At 39.6% G+C, this 20561-nt stretch overlaps 1 protein-coding gene across 1 annotated transcript; it reads left to right on the top strand.

Moving 5' to 3' along the window:
* The first annotated feature begins 640 nt into the window (after window positions 1-640).
* LOC131194863 (mpv17-like protein 2) lies at window positions 641-2229 on the top strand. Its single transcript, XM_058176407.1, has one exon. The coding sequence runs from the start codon at window positions 926-928 to the stop codon at window positions 1481-1483; it is 558 nt and encodes a 185-aa protein (XP_058032390.1). The 5' UTR covers window positions 641-925; the 3' UTR covers window positions 1484-2229.
* The last annotated feature ends 18332 nt before the right edge of the window (window positions 2230-20561 follow it).

Below are 20561 nucleotides of genomic sequence, written 5' to 3'. Positions count from 1 at the left end.
AATATGTGGCCGTTAGGAAGCAAAAAGTAAATCTGTCTTCCAAAACTGACAGACAGCTCACGGTCGCTGAGAGGTTCTGAGGAGTGCTGTGGCGCTCCCACCTCTTTCCCCTGAGATTCTGCTCCCAGTCCATTGTGGTCCGTCTACTGGGCTCACAGATGTAGCAGGACACAATGAGCAGCCATGGCTGGAAGTATCGGGACATTGCCTGTGGCAGAATGGTGGAGGAATGGGTCAAATGGCCCTGCCCTCAAGCAGAGTAATAAAAACAGAAGAGGTACAAATTCATGAAGTGGAAACCGCAATGCACAAAATTGGTAAATGCTAGAAGCACCTGGCTCTCTTTTTGGATTTAAACAGCCTTTGGTGCAGCAGCCTTTGTTTTTTAATCACAAGTCTAGATCTGTTTCCAAGGAATGCTAAATCCTTATTTAGGAGCAGGTCTACTGCTCTTTCCCAAGACTGCATCCCAGGAGTGTCCACAAGAGAGATCAATGACATCAAAACAGTGGCTGTGACCAAGGCATTTGAAGCACCACCCCTTTTTGCAGGTATGTAGCACATGTAAAAAGATGAGTCTTTGAAAACAAACCGTATTTAAGAAGTACAGTTTTCACTTCATACATGATCTAAGAACAATTATTTCAGTACCTGTTCAGTTGATGTTATTTTTCTTCTCTATGAAGTGCAAGATGTTGAAGCTGAGCAGTGACATCACAATAAGGCATTAAAGTAAAAGTCTTCACTAGAATATTGTGATGTATTTACTGTATCTCATCTTACATGCTAGTTTTAAATTGATTTTTCTTCTGATCTTTATCCTGAATTATCTACTTAATAATCTCCATGAAGATACTATAAAGTAGTGCCTGAAGATACTGAATCAGTCTGAGAAAAGAATTTAATTCAGAACAACAATAATGAGATGCGTTCCCATATTATACGACAGTTGACCAGGCTGGCACAAATATACGCTTATGGTGGTCACAAACTTTTAATAGTCAACACAATTAGCTCTGGACTCTTATTAGGAGCTGCAGATATAATACAGCAATCTTTGGAGCGAAGGAAAAAGGAAAAACCATGGGATATTGACCGTACATTTCACATGTTAGTCACTGGATGTAGCACTGGACCACTCCTGCATTACTGGTATTTATGGATAGACAAAATAAACCCAAGAAAAGGAGTTCAGAAATTTAAAGTTGTCATTACGAAGGTAGCAATCGACCAGACCTTTGCTCCATTTTTTGGAGGTTGGTATTTCATAATCATGGCACTGCTTCAAGGCCATAGTTTGGCAGATGGCATTGATGAATTTAGACAGAAATTCTGGGACTATTATTTGGCAGAACTCGCTATTTGGCCAGCAGCTCAAATGTTTAATTTTCTATATCTTCCCTCAAAATACCGAGTGTTGTTTGTGAACGTAGTGACATTGGGATGGAATGTCTACCTTTCATATCTGAAACATCGAAGTTGAGGATTGGAAAGAATTGGAAGCAAAATAGTCAAAGAGGAAACACTTCCTTAAAGATGATTGCATTAGCTAAAAATATACTATATTCAGATTTGAAATAGTCTCAGTGGAATTGTATTATTTTGTTCCTTATAACCTTGAAAAAGGTTAAACTAGATAAATGATTTATGCTAGTTCTTCTGAATAAACTTTTTTTTAATGAATGCTCAGGTATTACTGCATTCGATTTATTTAAAGTACATGCACATCATTTTTCAATAAGTTGTCTTTAAAAATCCTTAAAAGTGATAGAGTTTAATACAGATCTGATGCAAACAAATTTGGTCTATTTGCAAATTGGTTTCCACTTGACTTGGAAACATTTCATCTGAACATATTATGTGTTTTCCAGTTTTTTGTTTGCTCACAGTTCTATGATAGCTCTGGGGTTTTCCTATCGTTAGGCTATTTGAAACAAAAATAAAATAAAAGCAGGGATATCAAAAAACAATTATACAATTATTTAATTTATTATTCTAATTTTTCATAGTTCTGCCTTAGATCATCTCAGTCTGTGCTTGCTTGTTTATCAGTTGTTCTGTGGCCTCATGGCAGTTTGCACTTTTCTCTGCTTCTGTTCAATGATAATTACCCATGAGATATTATTGCTTGATTGTTCTCACAATCTGAAGTTTTAGTTACATTTGTTAAGATAAGGAATGGCATGTGTAGATTTGCAAAATATGAATGTTGTATGTATTTTAAATAGAATACTGCAATACACCACAAAAAGTCAACTGAGAAGGTGGAGGCAAAGAAAAAGTTGAATATATGTAATCAACATGTAAAAGCAACTTTTAGTGGACCACCAACCTCCCCTGGGTTGCCAGGAAAGGGGTCCTGATTTTCTTGAGATTGTTACAAGATGGCAGAGACATGAAAACGGTTACTTCAACACATAACTCTAAATGGTATGAACAACAGATATCACTCCCAGTGTTGGTACCAAAGATGCATCTGTATAATATTGACATAGCAACTCACATCTAATTTAAAAAATCTAAAAAATCAGTCCAGTCCCGCTTGGATGAATAAATAAGTTTTTAATTCCCGACGAAAGGTCCGAAGGTCAGATATTTGGCGCAAACCGGGGGGAAGGTCGTTCCAGAGAGTAGGAGCTCCAACAGAGAAGGCCCTTCCTCTGGGGGCCGCCAGCCGGCATTGCTTGGCGGACGGCACCCTGAGAAGACCCTCTCTGTGAGAGCGTACGGGTCAATGGGAGGCATAAGGTAACAGCAGGCGGTCCCGTAAGTACCCGGGCCCTAAGCCTACCCTAATATATAGTAGGCCCTAAGCCTACCCTAATATATGGTTTATTGATTTTAGCTTGTCTTGATATTAAGAAGCTGACCTAGATAATTTCAGTCCAATCAGTAGAAAGTCCAAAAATACCTGTAACAGATTTAACAGCTATCCAAATATTGGTTATAGAAAGAATGGTAGCAAAAATCTGAAAACATTGATTAAACATCTTTTAAAAATTCACTCTCCAATGATTAAGACATACTCCCTCTTATGCTATGGTTATATAGACACTTCTATAGAAACATGTTTATTCATTGTAAATAAAAAAACAGTCTTTATTAGTTTTTATTTAAAAAAGCAATCCCATATATGCTGGTTTCAATTAGTTCAATGTGGTATGGTCATACTAAATGGTAAGATATACCTGCTTCTAGCATTGTGTCATCATTTTCTTATTTTAGCTTATTGCTTATTATACCTTTACACTCTGAATAAATGGATTTTCCTTTTATTTTATAATATAATGTATTTTATAATAAATCAAGTAAATAAAGCAGTGAAGTAGTGACTTTGATCATGTATTGCCCCAAGTTGTAACATGGCTTGTTTCCAGCTTAGTCAGTATGCTGTCTGGATCAAGCCAATGTGATCTGTGAAGCATGGTTTACGACTTAGAACACTATGCAAACTCAATTAAGATTGATTTATTCAATAAACTATCATTAAATCATAATTACCAAAGCATGGTGCATGAACCTGGTTGAGGACTTGTTTGGGCAGGAATCTAAGTGTATCCTAAATCTCCCTGATCCAAATTCAACACTCTAGAGTAGACTAAAAACTCTTCTGCAAAAAGAAGTCTTACCATTCCTTCTGCAATTCAGCAAGGTTCTTGCTATGCCCCTGCTGGGTTTCTCTTCTCAGCAGGAAGAGATGGATTCAGAGCTGCCTAAAGTTGTTGGGAATCAGACAACATATACAATTTAATAAATGAATACAGGCGTCTAGGGATAATTATCCTGGAAAGGGGGTGGGGGGAGATCAGCAGTTGACGCCAATTGGCCCACTCTGGCTAAGGCAGATCCAGTAACTGCCAGGTCTCCCTATCTGAACTCATTGGTAGCATCTCAAATAGAATAGAATAGAATAGAATAGAATAGAATTTTATTGGCCAAGTGTGATTGGACACACAAGGAATTTGTCTTGGTGCATATGCTCTCAGTGTACATAAAAGAAAAGATACGTTCATCAAGGTACAACATTTACAACACAATTGATGATAATATATCAATATAAATCATAAGGATTGCCAGCAACAAGTTATAGTCATACAGTCATAAGTGGAAAGAGATTGGTGATGGGAACTATGAAACGATTAATAGTAGTGCAGATTCAGTAAATAGTCTGACAGTGTTGAGGGAATTATTTGTTTAGCAGAGTGATGGCCTTCGGGAAAAACTGTTCTTGTGTCTAGTTGTTCTGGTGTGCAGTGCTCTATAGCGTCGTTTTGAGGGTAGGAGTTGAAACAGTTTATGTCCAGGATGCGAGGGATCTGCAAATATTTTCACGGCCCTCTTCTTGATTCGTGCAGTATACAGGTCCTCAATGGAAGGCAAGTTGGTAGCAATTATTTTTCTGCAGTTCTAATTATCCTCTGAAGTTTGTGTTTTTCTTGTTGGGTTGCAGAACCGAACCAGACAGTTATAGAGGTGCAAATGACAGACTCAATAATTCCTCTGTAGAATTGGATCAGCAGCTCCTTGGGCAGTTTGAGCTACTGAGTTGGCGCAGAAAGAACATTCTTTGTTGTCCTTTTTAATGATGTTTTGATGTTAGCTGTCCATTTGAGATCTTGCGATATGATAGAACCCAGAAATTTGAAGGTTTCTACTGTTGATACTGTGTTGTCAAGTATTGTGAGAGGTGGAAGTATGGAAGGGTTTTCCTAAAGTCTACCACCATTTCTACGGTTTTGAGTGTGTTCAGTTCCAGATTGTTTTGGTTGCACCACAAGGCTAGTCGCTCGACCTCTCGCCTATATGCGGATTCGTCATTGTCTCGAATGAGACCAATCACTGTTGTGTCATCTGCGAACTTCAGTAGCTTAACAGATGGATCATTGGAGATGCAGTCATTGGTATACAGAGAGAAGAGAAGTGGGAGAGCACACAGCCTTGGGGGCCCTGTGCTAATTGTACAGGTATTTGATGTGATCTTGCTTAGCTTCACCTGCTGCTTCCTGTTTGTTAGGAAGCTTGTGATCCACTTACAAGTCTGTTCCGGTACCTGTAGCTGGTTTAGCTTAGTTAGAAGAATGTCTGGAATGATGGTATTGAATGCTGAACTAAAGTCTACAAAAGGACCCTTGCATAGGTCTTTGGAGACTCAAGATGTTGTAGGATGTAGTGCAGAGCCATATTAACAGCATCATCTGTTGATCTATTTGCTCGGTATGCAAATTGCAAGGGGTCTAAAAGCGGATTCGTGATGGTTTTCAGGTAGGAAAGCACTAGCCTTTCAAAGGTTTTCATGACTACAGATGTTAGAGCAACTGGTCTGTAGTCATTCAGTTCCTTGATGGTGGGCTTCTTTGGCACTGGGATGATGGTAGAGCGTTTGAAGCAAGAAGGAACATAGCACATCTCTAGTGATTTATTGAAAATATGGGTGAAGATGGGGGCCAATTGGTCAGCACAGACTTTTAAGCAAGAAGGAGTTATCTTGTCTGGGCCTGGCGCTTTTCCTGGCTTTTGTCTGTGAAATAGGTCCTGCACTTCCTTTTCTGTGATCACTAGGGGTTGTGAACCCAATGAAATGGGGTCAGTTGTAGGAGGCTTGGCTGTTGTTGGTGTGTCTGAGATGGGGGTTGTGGAGATAGGTGGCTGTAGTTTCCTTTCAAACCTGCAGTAAAACTCATTCAGGTCATCTGAATGAGAAGAAGTTGAATTGAAGTTGAATTGAAGAATTCTGAATTGAATTGAATTGAATTGAATTCAATTCAATTCTGAATTGAAGAAGTTCAAGCAAAGGTCTGCTTGAAAGATACAAAAGCAAAGAGCTGAGCTCTACCAGTCAGACTGTCTGCCCAAAAGCAGGCCAGCAGAAGTCCAGGTAATAACAGGCCTCGGCTATGCAGTTGAGACACTCATCTTATTTATTTAGATTTTTTTTAATAAATAACTCATGGTGAAAAATATACCTAATGTTCTCCCTCTTCCAATTTCCTCCATAAGGTGGGTTGGACTGACAGAGTGACAGGACCAAGACCATCCAGCTGGGTTTGTGTCTAGGCAGGAGTAGATCTTACAGTCTCCTGGTTTCTAGCCTGGCGCCTTAACCACTACAGCAAACTGGCTCTCATTTGGGAGAGCCTTTGTCCCTGCGTGTTCAGCACTAAAGACTTATACGATAGATCTAAAGAATCAGTAAAATCCCTTTGGAAAGCATGAATGGTAATAGAGCAGGTTGTATAAATTCATAGGTGATCACTCAAAAACTTTCAGTTATAGGAGATTAATTATCTCTTTTCCATTATGATTTATATGGGTGGGTAGACATTTCATACCTGAAACATAAAAAACAATGTTTGCAGCTGCCCTATACCATTTCCCCTATACCACACCCAGGAATGAATAGGATGTGGCTCATCCACAAATTCTGAGTCTTGAGGAAAAAAACACTTGGTGAAAGAGGCCAAGCTAGGCTGAAACTCAGATCTGAATTCTCCCTTGAAGCAGCATTCAGGAGGAGACACGAGTCCTAAGGACAAGAAAACAATACAATTGCAATTGTAAAGAAGTCTGACTGTCTCAAAGCAGAATAAGATGGCAATGATTGAGAAAGCGTGTTGTGAAAATGAAGCTTGTATGATAGCCTCTCCATCTTATTATGTATGTCCATCTGTATAATGGCCTGTCCCATCTTTTGAACATTCCAGGGAATGTGATTGGCTCCATGCTGAGATCATCAACAATCCATCTAAAAAACTGGGATGGATTGGAAATGACCAAAAATGGGGTGGCACCATTAAGAACTGGATGGGCATGAATGACCCAGAGAGGAGAGAGGGAGATAAAAGTTTTGATTGGGTAAGAAGGCAATCCAAAGTAGATCTTAAGGGACCAGGAATATTGGAGCTGAAAAAGGCTATTTGCTGGGAGGAAGTTGAGCCTGCAAGAATCAGAATGAAGGAGGAAACTTGACCCCCCCTTTTCATTTGCTTTTTGCCTTGGAATAGATGATGTGGGGGGGGGGCAAGAAGCTTTGATTCTTTAATAGGCAATTTTCTCAGTGCTGATAATGGCAAAGACTTCAAAATATACTACAGGGAATAGAAAACCCAACCAACTTCTAAGCAAGTTCTGGCTGACAGTAGATGGCTTGGACAAGTAGCAACAGCAGATTAGGAGTCTGCCATCCTTAAATTTTACTCTCACAGTGAATTTTGCAGATTACAATGATCACAACAAGCTGGTTTAGTAAATGCCTGGCAATACTTACACATATCATAGCATTCACCAAAGCATGGCTTATGCCCATCCAAGCAGAACTTGCTCCCACTACGCTGGCACTCGCGAAAGGTTATAAGACTATCGATCAGGATCCTGTGATGAGAAGAGAAAGAATCTGGCCAAATTACTCTGGAATAAACTAGTAAAACAGAAGTAGAAACGGGATGAGAGTTATGGCATCAACTACCAATGCCACCATGGCAGCTGAAAACAAGCTGAAGAGGTTCAGCAGAAGCCAGCCCTAGTTGCATGATATTGGAAGGAAAGGGGGGGTGAGACTCCCCAGAAATAATTCTGGACTATTTAGAAGGATCTGCACAGGAACATATGGCATGCATGTGAAACGGAGACCATGATAAAGAACAAGCAAGCCATATTGTAGCAGTCTGACACGTTTTTCCCTCACTAATGCTGAAAGCAAGCCATCAGACCAATTTGGCATAGTGGTTAATGTGCTGGTCTGGAAATCAGAAGAGATGAGTTCTAGTCTTAGGCATCGCAGCTAGCTGGGTGACAATGTTCCACTCTCTATTCCCAACCTACCTCTCAGGGTTGTTGTTGTGGGGAAAATAGGAGTACAGCAAATCCCCTGGTTACGAGCGGTCGGTAATGAATGTTCGAAGTTACACAATCAGCGTCTTCTAGCATTTCCAAACAAGGCTCGAAGCTATGAATCTTGCAGCACCATGGTAGCTGTTTGCCCTCACAAACAACCAGAGGCTCTGTAACATTTATTGCCAGCCAAAAGGGAGCTTCTGACGGGAGGATCCGCCCCTCAGAAGCCCCATTCGGCTGTCCAGAGGCCTCCCCTGGCTTGTTGCAGGCTGAAATGGAGCCTCTGGAGGCCAGATCCGGTCTCCGAGGTTCCATTTCGGTCTGCAGAGACTCGAAAAGAACTGCAGAGGAGTGCATGAGGCTGGAGAAGAGACTGCTTTCTAGATCTTCACAAGGAAAATGACCTGGCGCGGCAGGTTGGGGGGGAGCAATTTGGGCCGCTTGAGTTATTTCAGTGGGTTGGTGGGGGGCTTGGGTGGTCTTAAGTTGGTGGTCTGTTCCATTGGTAGGCCTTCCATGGCCTCCACCCTGAAATACCTCATGTGCACTTAACGAGCTTCACATTTGATTAGTGAATGCATGGGCAAAAGGAGGGACTGATCCCGTTTAAGGTACAAAATTTGTTCCCACAAATCCTCGGGTTACGAATGGAAGGCATTATATTGGTAACTTGAGGATTACCTGTATTAGTTATGTTTGCTACCTTGGGTTTTTCATTAAAGAAATGAAGGCAAGATACTAAATAAATAAACATCTTTGGATGGATATTGCAATAAAAATATTAGGAAAGCCTGTCCATTTTTTTAAAAAACGTATGAATATGTTAAAAGTCCTATTTTAAGCCAGGATTTCTATCTATCCCTTCCAACATGAAAGCTGGTAGAGTGTGCTGCAAACTTTCTTTTTTAAATCCAACTGTGTGAAGCTTCAAAACTGTGATGAATTTTTAATAGTTGACACTTCATCTCCAGCAGAAGTGCCTAATTCCAAATCCCACACCTCTGTAAGTCAGGCTTATGTGTTATGAATTCACAATCAGCTTCTCCCTCATATGTTGATAACATACTTGAAAGCACAATATCTATAGAGGCCTCGTTCTATAAACTTTCTATTTTCCTGTGTTCAATTTTGATTAACTTTGTGAAAGAACTACAGTGCCCTCTGGTGATATAAATATGTGTGTGAGAATTGTTTAGAATTTTGCTAATGGAAAAAAATTCACAGTAGGTAACTTACAATTTATTTTTGATTTTAAAATAAAAGCCAGTAGTTAACAAATTACTAACCAATAAAATTGGTAAAAGATATACTAACTAAATACATACCAAGCAACTACAACAGCTCTAAGCAGTCTACATCAGGGGTCTCCAACCTTGGCAGCTTAAGACTTGTGGACTTCAACTCCCAGAGCTTCTCAGTCAGCTTTGCTGGCTGAGGAATTCTCGGAGTTGAAGTCCACAAGTCTTAAAGTTGCCAAGGTTGGAGACCCCTGATCTACATAATCAACGGTACTTTCATCTTTGATGTTACTTAGTAATGAAAGCATGGTAATTTCTGATAAATGGATTTTTATTTAATCGAATTGTGGATTCTGGACAAAAACCTTATCTCTCTACAGTTAAACCCCATAAAGAGTTTTAGAACAGAAGTCTAATGTGTTCAGAGAGAGGAATTCATCTCCTGGAGCAGGCCTTTTCCAAGAAAAGCTCAGAATGTTCCAGTTTAAAAGAATTAAGCAATCTCTGTTAAAATAGAAATAGACACCTGTGATCTGCTCCAATTTACAAGGACAGTTTTCCACCTAAGCCTTCAAAGAGTTTAGCAAGGAAGCCATGTTCAACATTTTGAGAAGAAGCAAGTTAAGATCCATCAGCAAGTTTGTATAATCACTACCAATTATAAAAGAATGTACTTTGATCCAGTTAAGTTACTAGTTAGTACTTGGGGAGGGAGTCAATTATACGGTTGGTCAGTCCAAATAATGTATTTCTGGAGAAAGGGAAAATATACAAATGATCCCCCCCCCCAAAAAAAGGGAACAAGGTTAATACCAGGAGGGAGGTATGACTATAGGGCCAATATGAATTTACCTTGGGCAAAAATGCAACACAGATAAACACTGCACATTTTCAAGTATAGGTGGCAGTACCAAATCATCTATGTGCAGTTCATTTTCTTTGCAATATCCAGTGCTTTTGAAGTGAGGATAGAGCAAAGGGTCTCATTTCAGTTGCCCCAAATGCCAGCTAGCAAGTACAGGGACTTGACCTGAGCCCCACGGTTACACAACACAAAGAATAAAGGATGAGTTTGCAAACGCACCAACAACACTAGTGAGGGAAATATTTCTGTATTTATATCGAAAGGATACATATCACTAGCTTTTAACATGGCTGTATGTGCAATAAGTTTATCAAAATAAATCATGTAAAAAAACAAACGTCTGTATACTCTGTGATCTCTATAACCTGCAAAATCAAAGTTAAAAATGTTCTTGCTCCCAGTTTCATGTTTCAAAGCATTTAATTTTCTGCCAATGGTAGAAAGCAACAACACAATTATGAAACGTTATTCTTTTACAATGAAAAACCCGTAAGCTGCTCAGATATGCAGATTTTATATGTCATGGAGCAATTTTTAATAGATTCCCAGGCAAAAGCCTCTCTTGTGAACTGGATCTTTCTCTTCTGCTGCCAGGACTCTTCAAGAAATAATTACCAGCAAGCTAGCAATGAAACTAGACACAAGGATGTAAAATCACTCTGCTATCCATTTAGATTTTAAAATAATTTCTCTCTGAGCTTTAACCAAAAAGATTTCATTCAATTTGTCCGGGACACTCCAGAGATTAACAAGCCAAGCATCAACTTCAATTTGTCTCTAACATTATTCACTTTGAATTCCCCCCCTACGTTACTCGGATGAATTGTACACATTGCAGGAAAAAAAACCTGGCCCACAATTTTTCCCTCCTGTCTTAATGTATTTAGTATTTAAAAATACTTTTAAAAAAATACTTTAAAAATCTCAGCAACTCCCATTTCCTTTCTGCAGAGAGGGAGCTACAACAAAGACTCCAGGAAACACCAAGTTCAAAACACAACACTGCCAAGGCTTTCCTTAACAGTCTTTAGAACAGAAGTGGTAGTGAATATTTCACAAAGTCATATCAATGAAATAGATATGCCATTAAACACATTCATTTCAACAATGTACAATGCAGGCAGAAGAATCTGGAGTGAACTTTGGCTTCAAAAAGTGCTAGGAATTTTTAAAAGTTGTTTAAGTCAACATAGGTTTAGGATCTAGAGAATTTATCAGGTGCAAGTTCCATAATATAAAGCCCAATTTCTTGGTAGCTTCCTGAATTTTAAGACCCAGTATCTAGACAAACTCTGATGTAATTAACCTACTGTAAATAAAGCTGCTTACCCAAAACTAAGCTCATACACGAAGTAATGTAAACATGAACTGTTGTTTATATAAAAAATAATGTGATAGGAAGTGTACTGCTATTCTGTGGGCAAGTGAAAGTAAATTCGCATATGCAAATTTAGGCAACCAGGGAAGTCAAAGATACATCAGGAATACTTTCAGTTGGAGTGGGATGTTCAGGGTAAGGAAAAAAAAGATGTGCTACAATAGAATCTGTTAAGGAAAGTCTTGTCTCACAACCGATGTTGTGGGCTATTGAGCAGAGTACCCTTTGAGTTTACGCACGAAAATGACTGAGAATGATTGTGGACAATAACAGTTAACACACAAACAAACTGGGTTTTGATAATATTTTTCTTTTATGGAAAAAGCAAAATTATAGTCCAAAAACAATCCAAGTCATACTCATATAAAGTGAGATAAAGATCAGTCCTGGGATATTTTTCAAATATAAAGTCTTCTTACCAGTTGTAGAAAAATACAATAAAACAGAACTTCTTTAGTTTCATTCAGGAACAAAGTTCAATATAAAAACAGTCAATAAATATTAAAGAAGCAATAAATAGCCATGATCAAGCAATGATTATGCATAGAGATCAAATATAGAGTTACGGCATATCAGCAGGTAAAAATGGTATAGTGTCCAAACAAACCATAATTCAGCTTTCTTTAAGTACATTGGCTACAGAGCTCAGCCAATCAGGATGCATGATGATGCAACAAAGTTTTTAAAGCTATATAATACTTTTAGCTACACACACACACAATGTTGGTTTATATATTTCCTGACCAACCAGTTGGGCAATAACAATTTCCTAACAGAATCAATGTAGGTAGAAATATTTAATGCTGGGGTTCTCTAACTATTTGGGAAATAAATTATTTTATTAAATTAGTTTAATAAATTACTTTATTAAATCAGTTAACCTTAATATTTACCAGGTTTCACAAGCAAATTTGAGGAGCAGGGGTGCAGATCCTTGGGTCTGAACGTGCACAGCATTAGCACTAACTGAACCATTCACATGGGAACCAGACAGGCTGGCCATAAGCTTGTTCAGGCAAATTGGAGAGGAGAGCCTGGATCAATAGGATAAAACGGCAGCATTAAGCCTTGACAAACTGCAGCTGTTTAGTGAAGCAAATCAGGAAGCAAAGCCCACCTCGAAAAGCAGCCGGATGACTTACACATGCAAGGCTGAATTGCTGCCAGCGTTCACTCCTGCTCATCCTTTCCATTTTAAAAAAAAGTGTGTGTGTATGTGTGGTTGTCTTAAATGTATTGTTTCCAATGGCAACATTAAAGTTACAAGGTTCTATCGCCGTTTTATCTGATTAAAGGGTTATTAAAAGTGGCATCTTTTTTCTTGACCAGCCCTAACCCCAATGAAATTAGGAGTTTTATTTAGAGAAGGGTGACACACCCAAACTCCTTCCTCACTTCAGAAGCTTGAGAATTAAGAGAGGAAATCCATCAGTAAAGAGCTAGAGCGGGAGTCCCCAATCTTGGCAGACTAGTGGGGGTGGGAGATGGGGGGGTGGGGGTTCCACGTGAGTGGCGACATGCATGCAAACGCACGCAACTCAATTTGTGCAGGCATGTACACCTCTCACGTAGCCCAGTACTGAACAGGCCACAACCCGCTAGTGGCCCCTGGCCCAGGGATTGGGGCCCCTGAGCTAAAGGACAGACAAAATCATGGCAGAAAGGACAGCATTACACTATAACTGACTTGAAGATAACTGCTAAGCAGTAGACTATCTGAAGTTTCACATGATGCAGAAAGGGATACTTAAAGGTATATAAAGGAATTCCAATATATTTTTGAAGATTATTTGTTTTAATAAAGTTGTTTTCTCAACTTTTGTTTGAACCCTTCAACCTTTCAGAAAAGTACTAAGTGATTCCAAGTAATTTATTCCTCAAATAATTATGCTGTATTTCAGATAAACCCACAGATATGTCACACATGGCCTAAAGATTACCTTATACTGGGGATAATAGAATTTCCTATTTTTTAATGAAGCCAATTTTTATCAAAATCCTAATATGAAAATTCATGCCTACTCTGAATAAACACATATTTCTTTACACTTTTACATAGAGCCATCTCAGAGAAAATAGTGCTTTCTTTGTTATACATTTATATATTGCATTTATAACCATTCTATAAGATTCTACAGTAGAATGTGGCCTCTTGGCATCTGTATAAAATGCTTTTTGTAAAACAATTAATGAAAAGTTTACGTTTTATTTCTCATGAATTGCATGGAAGCATAAACAAATTTTTCATGATCAACTTCATTGTATACAGAGGAAAATTACAATTTCTAATTATTCAAACTGTATCTAACATATGTGTGACATATCTAACATGCAAAATTCATATTTTTAATATGAAGAAAGTCTATAGGTATGAGGACAAGATAAGTGGTCATCAAATGTCATTTAACACTTTTCTTCCTTTTTTCCTTAAATCTTCATACAACACAGTACTTCTCCTGGAATTGTTCCAATCTCATTTATGAAAGTGTTTCATAAAATTTCTAAAGAAAGAAATGCAGTGGAGAAATATGGTAGGTATGCACTCCTCAATTTTTCACTCAAATTTATTTCTCATGTTTCTACAATTCTATATGTAACACTAGCCTTACGTATAAAATTGGGGTTCCCCAATTGTCATATAGGTAAATTGACAGTAATGTGTAATTTCCTCCCCAATTTCATTCTACATATAAAATCTAAGCACATTTTAAAAAATCTAGAGTCTCAAGCAAAAACATCTGGTCACATTATGTACTTGGCAACTACAAATCAGTGTTATAAACCCAACTGTCAGATCCAGCTCTAGATAGAATGTCCATAATTGTTTAACTAACATACCTGCTTTTTCTGTTTAAGTTTCTTCTCTAGATACTGCAGTTCTACTTCACTATAGCTGTATGAGTCAGACTAGAACCAAGGGCAATACTCTATGACAAACCTGTCAAACTGGCGGCCCATGGGGCGGATACATACATAGGCCATGCCTACCCCAGCTCCGCAAAGGCAAAAAGCATCACAATATGTCACAATCTGGCCTGTGATATGATCGATATCACAGGCCATCTCTATCCGTGCTCTATGACATTCCACTAATGTTAAGTTTCCAGGGCTTGTGAGAGCCTTTTTTACCATCTTACACAAGTCAGAAATTCTGTTTTGATTCCAATTACACACCAACCATTACACAATTTATTACACTAAATATTACTCAGACCATGGTTATGCTATTAACACTTGGGAGACAATGCTACCTTTCATATTTTTTCCACTAGCTTAACTTGGGATGTGTAACCCAGGAATAGCAGATGCTCCTAGTTATCAAAGCTTCATTTTCATTGGTGCTTCTTGATAAACAAAAATGGGCATGTGCGCTGCTCTTGAGGTTTAGCGATAGCCTGTGGACCATAGAATGGACCAGAGGTTGCTGATTCAACAGAGTCCATATACAGTATGAAGCGAGTTACATTCTTCCCTCTAGTAAGCAGGCCAGAAACTACAGGCATGATACAAACATGCACAAAACCACTTTTCAGTACTTGGAAGGATGAAGTTTATCCAGTTGTAGAGAAATAGGTCAGGGTTACTAAAGCTATGATAATTAAAGTTATGAATGTACACTGGGGGAGGAGTTTTTGAAAACCTAGTCAGAATTGATAGACATGAGCGGGTGCCTATCAAATTCCCAATTTTCAAGTGAACAATTACTCCCCCACCCCCACCAAGGGTGCCTTTACAAATTGAAGCTCATAAAATGTTAATTTTTCCAGTCTCTTTTTGAAATGGGCAATATCAGTGAAGATATTACCCAACTGGCTTTTTTTTTTCCTTTGGCAACAAATCAATCATTGTCATGAACATGACCTTAGCATTTAAAAGTTGCACACCACTGGTAATCTTTCTTCCAGTGTATTGTTTATATATACAGTCATGAGAAAAAGTTAAGTACACCCCATTGCAAATTTTGACTTTTTCAATACATAAATATTTGATCTTAATCTCAATATTGATAAAGGGAATATAACCAATATTATACACCATTTACATTTTGCAACCCATTGCATAATTTAAATAAATACAAATGAAAATCTTGCACGTGCTTAGATACCTAAAATTAGAATCAGGTGCATCGTATCAGGTACAAACGATTAGAGCACCACATGGTGGTGAAAATATTATGTTTTGGAGCTAATTTGTTGCATCAGGGTCTGGACAGCTTCATCATCATAGATCTCACAAGTAATCCTTAATTGTACCAGAGAATTCTTGAGAATTAATATGGGATCTTCTGTCAGAAGATCGAAGCTCAATTGAAAGTGCACCTTGTAATATGAGAGTGACTCTAAACATTCCAGTAAATCCTTCATGGAATGGCTGAGGGGGGAAAAGAAGAAATGGAAGGTTCTGAAATGGCCAAGTCAAAGCCAGGACCTCCATGCCATTGAGATGCTGTAGAGTGATTTGAAACAAAATGTGCATACTAGAAACCCCTCAAACATCCCATGGCTATAAAGAATTTTCACAGTAGGAAAAAAACTGCTCCCAATCAATGTCAGAAACTGGTAGATAGTTATAAGAAATGTCTACTTGAAGTTTTTTCTGCCAAAGGGGGTAATACCAGATATTAGAGTCAAAGGTATACTTATTTTTTCCATAGAAAGAAATAGCATATCTTGTTTTGTGTCTGTGGGCAATATATGATTGCAAAGTCTATTTTTCACAGGAGTTTGTTGTTGTTGTTAAATTACAACACATTTAGCTTTACAAACTGTTTGAATGAAGATAGGGTATTGATACATACACTTAAGTTAAAAAAAATTATTTACATGGGATGTATTTACTTTTTCACATGAGTACATGAGCTTATTATCTCAAACATTTGAATGATAGAAACATGAAGGCCATCTGTGGAAGAAAGTATTTTACCTGCTTACAATCTTACTAATTTTTTTATTCTGTATTCTTTCTTTATTCTTTATTGGCCAAGTGTGATTGGACACACAAGGAATTTGTATTTGGTGCATATGCTCTCAGTGTACAAAAAAGAAAAAAAAGAAAAAAGAAAAGCATTCATCAAGAATCATAAGATATCACAGTGATAGTCTTAGGTCAAATCATACTAGGAACATTTGACTAAGCAGTCAAATCATACTAGGAACAAACAGAACAATATAAATCGTAAAAATACAAGCAACATGGTTATAGTCATAAGTGCGAGGAGATAGGTAATAGGAAAGATGAGAAGAATAATAATAGTACAGTCTAAGTAATAGTTTGACGCAGTGGTGAAATGCAATTTTTTTTATTACCGGTTCTGTGGGCGTGACTTGGTGGGCGTGGTGTGGCTTGGTGGGCATGGCAGGGGAAGGATACAGCAAAATCTCCATTCCCATCCCATTGCAGGGGAAGATAACTGCAAAATTCCCATTCCCTCCCCAGTCCTGGGGGAAGGATATTGCAAAATCTCCATTCCCACCCCACTCTGGGGCCAGTCTGGGATGGTATTTGCCGGTTCGCTGAACTGCTCAAAATTTCCACTACCGGCTATCCAGAACCTGTTGTGCCTCGCTCGCCCCCCCCCCCCCACAGCCGGGCCCCTCTCGTCTCCTGCCGGACGCTGATAGTGCAGAAGAATGTCCTGGCATGCCTCCAGCCCCCAGTCCTGGCACCATGCCCGGACAGACCGAGCAAGACGAATGGCCTGACCTGCCTCCAGCCCCCAGTCCTGGCACCATGCCCGGACAAACGGAGCAGCTGGGCCCCTCCCCCACAGCATGTGAGCCTGGGGAGTGTGAAGCCAGTCACGAGCTGGAATTGCCGGCAGCTTGAGGCTGGAGGGACCCACGCTCCCGGAGGTGACGTCAGCAAAAGGAAGGGAGGGGCAGGCCTGGATAAGTGCTGAGTCATGGAGCCACACCCCATGGCCTATATAAAGGATCTGCTTTCTGGCATTCTTTGAATCAGGCAAAGTCTAATTTGGATTGCTGAAGTCACATCCTGGTCTCCTGCCTGCCCTGAGAACTCTGACAGAACTTTGGCAAAGCTGCAGAGGCACGCTTGATACGGACTTCCCCGACCCGGCCGTCGGAGGAGGAGTGGGACACGACAGAACCTGTCAGAACCTGCTGGATTTCACCCCTGGTTTGACAGTGTTGTGGGAATTAGTTGTTTAGCAGAGTGATGGCATTCAGGAAAAAACTGTGTCCAGTTGTTCTGGTATGCAGTGCCATATAGCATTAAGTCATATAATACTAGTAAGCGACAAGCATGTGGGATTAACACACATATGCCACAAGCACAGAATAATCACTGCTTCAGAGTTTCTAAAAAGGTCACTAAATTCTTGGGAAAAAATACCTTGTAAGTACACACACACAAACCTTTGAAACATGAAATACAAACTTGACCTTAGCTAATTTCTGAAATTTTCATTTTTTCAGATTTCCCTCCAAGATTTACTATAAATAGCTGAACCAAACTGATGAGTCTTTGTAGATTCAATATGAATTTCCAAACTTTTTGAAGGTTGAGAGAGAATGTAGTTTTAAAATAGCACCATTATAGAAACTGCATGTATTTTGGTCTTTTAATAGAAATGATGGAAGAAAGCAGTCAAGAAACCTCTTATTTATAATTAAATCCTTCCTAGGAAGTGCAGATTCATATTTAGAATGATAGTTAATTTTCAAGAATATCATAGATTTTTAACCTGGAAGGACACTCATTTAGTACATTTCTTATTGATCATACCAACCCAAAATAAAAATAACAAAATCTTAAAATTATGTGGCTACATTTAATTACTTATAAAATTTTATTTAAAACTCTATCCATACTCACGTGTATAAGCAATTTATTCCAACTGAATTAAAAAAATCCTCTATGATATATATTCAAAGAAAACAGGTGCACCATATTTCTGATTCACATCTGTTTGATTCCATTTCAGAAAGCAAATCCCAAAAATAAAAGTGACTTATCCATATATCTTTTGAAAACAATGCTTATCTCACTCAGTTATGAAAATAGTAATTATTTTAGGAATGTATTTTTGGCATTATAAAATTATGCCACATATGTATATTTGTGTGTAATAAATGCAAGCTTCACACATTAATTCTGTTCAATTAAATTTGTGGTCAAGACTTATACAAGCCGGTATCAACAAATATATATATAACTCCATGATAAAAATGAAAAAAAAACTTGGAACAGAATTTAGAAAATCTTTGTGGATTCGTGTTTTCCCACCTTCAGCTGTTTTCCAATGCAAAGAGAGTAAACAGCCTTCTCCCAGCTTTCATCTTTTCCACACAGCTGAGAGTGTAGGATGTTTACACTCTCTATCACTTGGATTTACTCTGGATCAATTACAGTGCAAGTATTAATCTTCATAAACAGCTAAAAGGGGGAAAGTATTAACAGCATTAAAAAAAGAAATAAGATACATTTCCCCCCCAAAAAATTTCCTTAAATCAGAAAGACAAAATGTTGAGATAGTTTTGATATCGAAAGTGCCCAATTTATCCAAATGAACAAGAAATCCAGTACATTTTCATTACCTTTATGTCTCTAAGCTTCAAACCATTCCAGTTTAAAATATTTTCAAGACTCCTGAGATTAATGAGTCTCCCCGCAAATCAAAGGATCAGATTCTCTTTGGTGCAGAGTTTGGATAGACAGTTGTCAGGGATACTGCAATGGATTTCAGCACTGGGCAAGCAATTGGACTAGAGGTTCTCCAAAACCCTTTCAAACTTTCACATTCTATGAAATATTAATAACCCAAGATTGGCAGTGGGTGTCAATGAAGTTGACATGCCATGTCTCCTATATCATTTTACTTGAAAAGAAAATTCAGCATCTTATTTTGAAAAACCAAACTACAAATAGTTATTACAAAGAAAGTCTCTTGGAATTCATAGTACCCTGATATGTTCTTAGAAAATGAAAACTGTCTTTTGGGCAGGTGGACACATTTTCAAAGTTAAGCTGAGGAACTGGCAAAGCATCTTGGGAAGCTACAAAATATGACAAGGAGAATCTTCACCATTTTCTTTCTTACTGAGGATTAGCTCCGTGCACAGCTCTTTCCATGCAGTCCAGTTCTTTGAAACTCTAGGAAATGCTTCCAAAAAGTTCAACACCGCAGGGAGACGGAGCCATTACGTTGGTTCCGTCCCAGGCGCCTGATGGACCCGGAGAGGTTCCGGACGGAGCTTGGGCCATTTCCTGAAGGTCTGGCCCACGACACGGCTGAGGAACTGGTTGCGGCCTGGGAACAGGCCGCGGCGGGGGCCTTAGATCGTGTCGTGCCTTTGCGGCCTCTGACCCGGCGCAGGTCCCAAACGGCTCCTTGGTTCTCCGAGGAGCTGAGGGGGATGAAGCGCCGGAGAAGACGCCTGGAGAGTTCTTGGAGGTCTAGCTGCCCGAGGCTGATCGACACTAGTGAAGTCCTATACTAGGACTTACCTAGTGGCATTGAGGGATGCGAGGCGTTGCTACGCCTCCCTCATTGCGCCGGCAGATAACCGCCCAGCCGCCCTGTTTCGGGTGACCTGCCCTCCTTCACCAGGGGAGCGGATGACCCGCTGCAGGGACGTGCTGAGGAGTTTAACGGTTATCTATACGATAAAATCGTTCAGCTTCGGGACGGTCTGGACCAAAATTGCAGTGACTCAGGGGAGGCGTCCGAGGGTGGTCTTGGTGATATTTTATGGGATGAGTTTGGCCCTGTGGCTCCCGAGGGCATGGACAGGTTGTTGGGTAGGTTGAATGCCACCACAAGTTTATTGGACCTGCCCTCCTGGTTGGTGCTGGCCACCCAGGAGGTGACACGAGGCTGGCTCCAGGCAATTACGAGTGCTTCCTTGGTGGAGGGAGTCTTCCGCCGCCTTGAAAGAGGCGGTGGTGAGACCCTCCTCAAGAAGCCTGCCTTGACCCGCTGTTTTAGGCAATTATCGTCGGTCTCCAACCTTCGCCACGGCGAAGGTTGTAGAGAGTATGGTGGCATATCAGTTTCTTACACCTGGATGAAACTGTCTATCTAGACCTGCTCCAGTCCGGTTTCCGCCCGGTTACAGCACTGAGACGGCTTTGGTCGCATTGGTGGATGATCTCTGGAGGGCCAGGATAGGGGTTGTTCCTCTGCCCTGGTCCTATTAGACCTCTCAGCGGCTTTTGATACCATCGACTATGGCATCCTGCTGCGCCGGTTGGAGGGATTGGGAGTGGGAGGCACCGTTTATCGGTG

This window comes from Ahaetulla prasina, chromosome 1 (genome assembly GCF_028640845.1).
Source record: "Ahaetulla prasina isolate Xishuangbanna chromosome 1, ASM2864084v1, whole genome shotgun sequence".
NCBI classification, from domain to species: Eukaryota; Metazoa; Chordata; class Lepidosauria; order Squamata; family Colubridae; genus Ahaetulla; species Ahaetulla prasina.
This window is presented reverse-complemented; position numbering and strand designations above follow the sequence as displayed.